Below are 6,446 nucleotides of genomic sequence, written 5' to 3'. Positions count from 1 at the left end.
TTGTTGTTAACTTTGCTGCTTATTTGGACATGTATTACACGAATGCTTTTTATTCATAGGATCAATCGTGCATTGGTGAGTTGATAGGGCTTTTATCTTTTGATAATGTTTGATTTTTATTTACATATTTCCTGTCTTTTTTATTGAAATATAAACGTCGGTATCATCATTTCGTTTCAGCATTGTCCAAAATAATATTCGTGTCCATATATTGAAGTAAATACATTTTATGACCGATTTTTTTTTTTAAAGGGGCGGGATGTTCTTTGCTGACTATGAAATTATTTATTTTTTTCAACGCCAGCACCCAAATATTTTTTTTCTTCAAATTAGCACTATTATATATTCGGTATTTGGAAATTTGTCATCTGCTTGATCACAGTATTTTTTTTCTCTTAAAATTTGGGATAAAAATGTTTTTGTAATTAGGAAAAAAACCATACCCCCACCTTTTTTAAGTTACTGATATGAATAATATTTTACTGAAATTGTTTGAAAAAAATATTGATGCTAACGTTAATATCTATTCTAAAAAAAAAAAAGACAGGAAATTTGTCGGTGAACCAAAAAGTTCAAATCTAATTGAAAGTTTAAAGTGCCCATGAACACACTGATCATGCACGAGTGATTCTATTCATATAAGGAGTCCGTGTAACAACTAAAAAGAGTCCGTGTATCAACTAAAAAGAGTCCGTGTAACACCCGTTAATGTACTGTTTTTCTATAGCTCTTTCGGGAGGCAAAGTCGTACAAGGCACAATAGAGTATAGGACACGACTTGTTAAATTAAAGATAACGCGAAAAAAAAAATGTATTTAATTTTACATGTTTTCACAGTTTAAGATATTAACGTGTTCATTAGGTGAATTCGATTTTGATTTATAATGAAAATATGCATTTACTGTGAAAGCGAATATTCAGCGATAGTTCTGCTACTTCGCATTTAACCATGGTTCCAATTATTTCGAGAAGTCTTGATAACTGTAATGTATTGGAAGCACTTTACGAATCATATTAGAGATAAACAAAAAACACCTAGTATGTAAAATAGTTTGATTTCTAGTCATTGTTAAAAGAACATTAAACTGATCAATCTTCGATACGCAGTATTTTTTTCTACATTAGGGTAATATCTGATAGATTGAATGAAAGCCTGTTTTGCTGCTCCTTTGTCTCCTATTAATTCAAAAGTAATACCTAAAATGTTGTAAGATACTCCTATCGTAATGTTAGTAGATAGAAGATAGTTTTCTTCTATAGTTGTTTGTAAAAGTAGGAGGGATTCTTGACAACGTCTTGCATCGTTAAGATGGTTATGACAAAGAAAGCATAGAAAATGAGCATATACAATTGATGGTACTTTTAGTATACATGATTTTGACGGTGATACTTCAATTTCTAACTCTTCTAGTGTCAACATACAGTCTGGATATAGCACTACGTAATCTACCAGTAAGTATTTCCACAGTTTAACAAAATTCATTTTTCTAAATACACGGATATTCAATTGGTCATGAGGAAAACCTGACTTCTTCATATGTGGGTATAGTTTTTCCGGTGTGCATTTAAATAAAGAATATCGAATAATGACAAGGGCAATTTTGAATTGTTTTGTTTTGTAGAAAAAAGAGGCTAACTTGAGCAATCCGGTTACAGAATTATGGTAGATATTCTGAACTAGTGCACTAATTCGAGTTTTGTACTCTTGATATTTGGATTTATTGTCATAGATATCCTTCATTTGTTTCGTCTCTAACAACGTTATCATTCTTGACATATAGTACAGACACATTGTTTCTATTTTGGAACTTTTGTGGGACATGACATTATCATATGTATTCCGTTTTCCCACAATTTATCTGAGGCAATACCATAACCAGTTATGCACTGAATATTTGAAGATAATAGTTTTTGTAGATTTGAATTATTCACATAATTTGTGTTTCGTTGATTAAGTTGAATCTGTTCAAAGAGAAATGATATCTCAGTATTCGATATTTCAAAAGGAAATACAAGGAATTTCCAACCATAACTGTAAATAATTTTCAACTTATGTAAAAGAGTTTCACGTGCTTTTCCTTTTATCTTGTCTTCAAATAGATTATTTTCGGGAATGAAATAATGAGGACAAACTGAGTATTCAACACAATAAATAAGTCTCCTAAAACATCGCATAAAGCACGATATCAGATTTTCTGGTCTCCATATTGATATTGGCAATTCCTCAGATAACCAAAACAAAATTGTTTTCATGAAGTATGAACATAGCAAATCTTTACAATCTATGTCAATATCAATCTGCTCTTTTAGAAGAATTTTCATTAAAGAATAACATATAAATTGTGTATGTGTAAATGTATAGATTAGAAATTTTTCTCCAACAGAAAACGAAAGTCGCCATTCTATTTGTTCACACGCTGACCCTTTAACACCTATAGCTACAAAGAGAACGCCATGTGTCATAATATTTTGTTTAACTTTAAATCCTGGCCATGAGTAATTTGATCGTTTAAGCCATGGTTGTACTGGTTTAACCCATGATTTACTATGTAAACAGTATGCAACATCAAATAATCCAGTTTTTTCAGATAGACATGGACCATGAACACATGAGTAAACGTCGGTCATGAAGTTTTCTTTGAACAACACATTCGAAAAGTACTTATAACATCTCATCTCATCACATAGTTCAAAGATAGACTTATCATTACTATGCAAAAAACGTAACCGTATAAAACCTGGCTTTGTATCTTCAGTTTCCATCAAGAACTGAGCTGTATTTCGATTTTTTTGAATTTTTGCTTCTTCAAAAACATCATATTCTTTAAGTACGAACATTAAATCAATATCACTACCTGGCATCTGAATTCCCTCGCCAAAACTTCCACTTGTAATTATTGTATTATACTCGCCGTTTGATAAATTATCATGTACTGTATTCATTATTCGGATTTTCTTGACGTATTCCTCATTCCCAACGATGCATTCACACAAATACATGTATAGATCTATTGCTAGACTGGCTGTGTTCGATTCTATAAAATATTCAATTTAAAATTGCATGAATCAAAAGGATTGTATAATCCAAATAAAACAAAGAAAGTCCGAAATAAAGTCTGTTGTCAATGTTGAAAAAAAAAATCATATGTGATGTAGAAAACATAAACAATTTGATAAGACCTTATTTTGTTATATTTTGCAGCGTTTTTTTTTTTTTTTTGCCGTTGAAAATAGTTATTCCGCATATGAATGAAAAATGGGCGAAAAAGCTTTTATTCGTCTAAGTAAATACGATACGGAATTTAATTTCAACCTAAAGATCGAGTCCAACTTTAAATTAGGAATGAAATAGTTTGAGACGAAAATATTTTTTCGCAGATTTCCAGTTAAACTTCAAACCAAGCTACATCATATACATGATTAGTTCAAAATGTGAATTCATATTTAAATAAAAGCAGTTCCACCTAAACCCTATAAATGTTGCAGTTCAATGTAAAAAGCAGTCTATATTTCGTTACATTGTTTTTTTTAGTTTAATTCAAAGCGCAAAGTTAAAAACAAATATTATATATAAATGAAGTTAAAACTTGAAAGTGAGATATCAGATTTGCGATAACTTAAATAAAGGAGTGAAATATGTCATTTTCCACATACTTCTGTTTTCATCAATTTATATAGATAATGTCGATATTGGTCGATCGCGAGAGAGTCAGTGAAGACATACAATGTATATACATAACATGACAACGCCAAATTAACCTCATAGCTTTATACACTTTATGACATTATGACTGCTTTTACCCGTTTTTGTTTTATGTTCACAAACATATTTAAGTTCCTCAATCTTAGGGCTTTTTCGACAACAACAACACATTGACATACATTGTGGAGGAGAATTTAATGCTAAATTTTTGTTTGGAAAAAAATATAAAATAGTAAAACATTGTTTCAGCAATGATTTTTTTTTTTGCATTTGACCGGAAAACTATATTCGAACATAGTTTTAAGAAGAAAAAAACAACATAATAATTAAGACAGATGCATGATATCAGGGTGTTAACTACCTTATATGTACTATTTACTGTATAATTTGATGCAGTTATTTAAATGATGTTCAATACTACAAATTGAATATAAAAATTGTTGTCTCATATCGGAATTTGAATAGTGTTGGTTTTAAACAGCATACTGCGTTGTGTATGTGTGTGTTATACTGGTAGACTAATGGCCTTACCCAATGTATTCATATCTCTGTATCTTTTTTAGTTGCAGTATGTTTTAATGACGTCGGAATGCCATAAACTGTTCAATTAGAAGTTACTGACATTTTTTATTCCCACTTATGTTAAGGAACATGTTTTTATTCTATGCATACCAGTTGTTCATGTATTTCAGTTAAGATCACAGTACATCAATTACTAACAAGTTTGTAGAATAATTCATAATGACATGTAGTTGGATTCAGCGAAGAAAATATGAGAACAGAACATTTTCATTGAATATATATTACCTGCCATTTTGTTGAATATACGATGTCAATTTACCTGGGTACGTACACGCGGATCACCAAAATAATTACAATAGATTATTTAAAGGTTAAATGGAATCTATATTAAGAATTAAAACACCACTTGAAACCTTTAATATAGATTTTGATCAATATTAAAGTTATACAAATATTACAACATAATTACTCATTCTCGTCCTATGAAAAGACAGTTTTCCTCCTCTAATTTTCATAGAACACAGTTTTCCATGTACTATGAAATGCTATACATGAATGACTTTTCATTGTCAGTTAATTATCAATGTGAACTCTAAATAACTACACTAACTAAGTGTCAATCTTCTGAGGTATTGTCCATGGGAAAAGAGCCTCATGACTAAAGATGAAAGAGCAAAGATTAAAACAAAACATTTTGAATTTTGCAAATTGTCATACATTTTCTAATAGTACACATATATTCATGCAGAATAAACAAAAACAATTTGAGTAAGAATACAGGTAAATAATATTTATTTTATTTATATACTTGACATTTGAATGATTTATTGTTTTTCTTTCAAGAAAAAAATGCCAAAACGAAAAAACTGCGGATATATAAAACAAAGGATTTTTTCGGAAAAACACAATACATGTACATTTATCAATAAAAAGTAAGCATTTAATGTTGAATGGTCTGAATTTAAATATTTATACAGAGAGTTTTATATTTATAAATAGAAATCAAATTTAAAAAACGGGGTTTATATAACATTGTGTTGCTTTTTAAAATAAAAAAATCTCAAGATATTTAAGTATTTATTTTTACCTGAAGCAGAAAAAAAACCAATTTATTCATTCGGTCCTTACAAACAATGTCAGAGCTTTTCCATTCCATCCATTGAAATGATGATTACCTATGATTTACAATTAGTTCTTTATAAAAAGTGAACTCTTATTTAGGTTAGAATATTACAATGGGAAAGGATAATTGTGTAAGGTCATTTGAAAGTAAGAATATGTTATGATGGTATGATACTAAACCCCTAACGGGAAGGATTGTGCCTGATGTTCATATGATGAAATCAAAATCTTTCAGTCAGTTTAATTGAAGTCTGGAGCTGGCATGTCAATTAACTGCTAGTAGTCTGTTGTTATTTATGTATTATTGTCATTTTGTTTATTTTCTTTGGTTCCATCTTCTGACATCTGACTCGGACTTCTCTTGAACTGAATTTTAATGTGCGTATTGTTATGCGTTTACTTTTCTACATTGGCTAGAGGTATAGGGGGAGGGTTGAGATCTCACAAACATATTTAACCCCGCCGCATTTTTGCGCCTGTCCCAAGTCAGGAGCCTCTGGCCTTTGTTAGTCTTGTATTATTTTAATTTTAGTTTCTTGGGTACAATTTGGAAATTAGTATGGCGTTCCTTTTCACTGAACTAGTATATATTTGTTTAGGGGCCAGTTGAAGGACGCCTCCGGGTACGGGAATTTCTCGCTACATTGAAGACCTGTTGGTGACCTTCTGCTGTTGTTTTTTCTATGGTCGGGTTGTTGTCTCTTTGGCACATTCCCCGTTTCCATTCTCAATTTTATTTAAATGGGCCAGACAATACTTGGTGATTTTTTATGAAGATTGTAGCCCTGGGCTTCGCCTTCAGCTTAAATCTTCATGAAACATGACCAAGTATTGTCTTAGTATGAAAATCCCACGTGTGTACATATTTACCTGTTTAAATATTCTATTTATCATTTAAAAAAATGATATAATAGTTTACAGAAATGTTTTATATGTTTAATTGAAAGGTTTGTCTTTCTTTCCAAGGTTTAAACTCGTTTTCGATTTTTAACAGATGGGGGTGTTTCACATATACGAGTATACATAATAATTTAATATAATTACGGATATAGATAATAAAATTTAAAAATTAGCCTCATACAAAGAATGTTTTTGTTGT

The 6,446-nt window shown here is 30.3% G+C and overlaps 1 protein-coding gene across 1 annotated transcript; it reads right to left on the bottom strand.

Moving 5' to 3' along the window:
- Positions 1-1,797: 1,797 nt before the first annotated feature.
- Positions 1,798-2,973, bottom strand: LOC139484288 (cyclic GMP-AMP synthase-like). Its single transcript, XM_071268023.1, has one exon. The coding sequence runs from the start codon at positions 2,941-2,943 to the stop codon at positions 1,798-1,800; it is 1,146 nt and encodes a 381-aa protein (XP_071124124.1). The 5' UTR covers positions 2,944-2,973.
- Positions 2,974-6,446: the final 3,473 nt, after the last annotated feature.

This window comes from Mytilus edulis, chromosome 8 (assembly GCF_963676685.1).
Source record: "Mytilus edulis chromosome 8, xbMytEdul2.2, whole genome shotgun sequence".
Lineage (NCBI taxonomy): Eukaryota > Metazoa > Mollusca > Bivalvia > Mytilida > Mytilidae > Mytilus > Mytilus edulis.
This window is presented reverse-complemented; position numbering and strand designations above follow the sequence as displayed.

Coding starts and splice junctions, on each gene's coding strand:
- LOC139484288 (XM_071268023.1), bottom strand. CDS start 2,943: ATGAATACAGTACATGATAATTTATCAAACGGCGAGTATAATACAATA.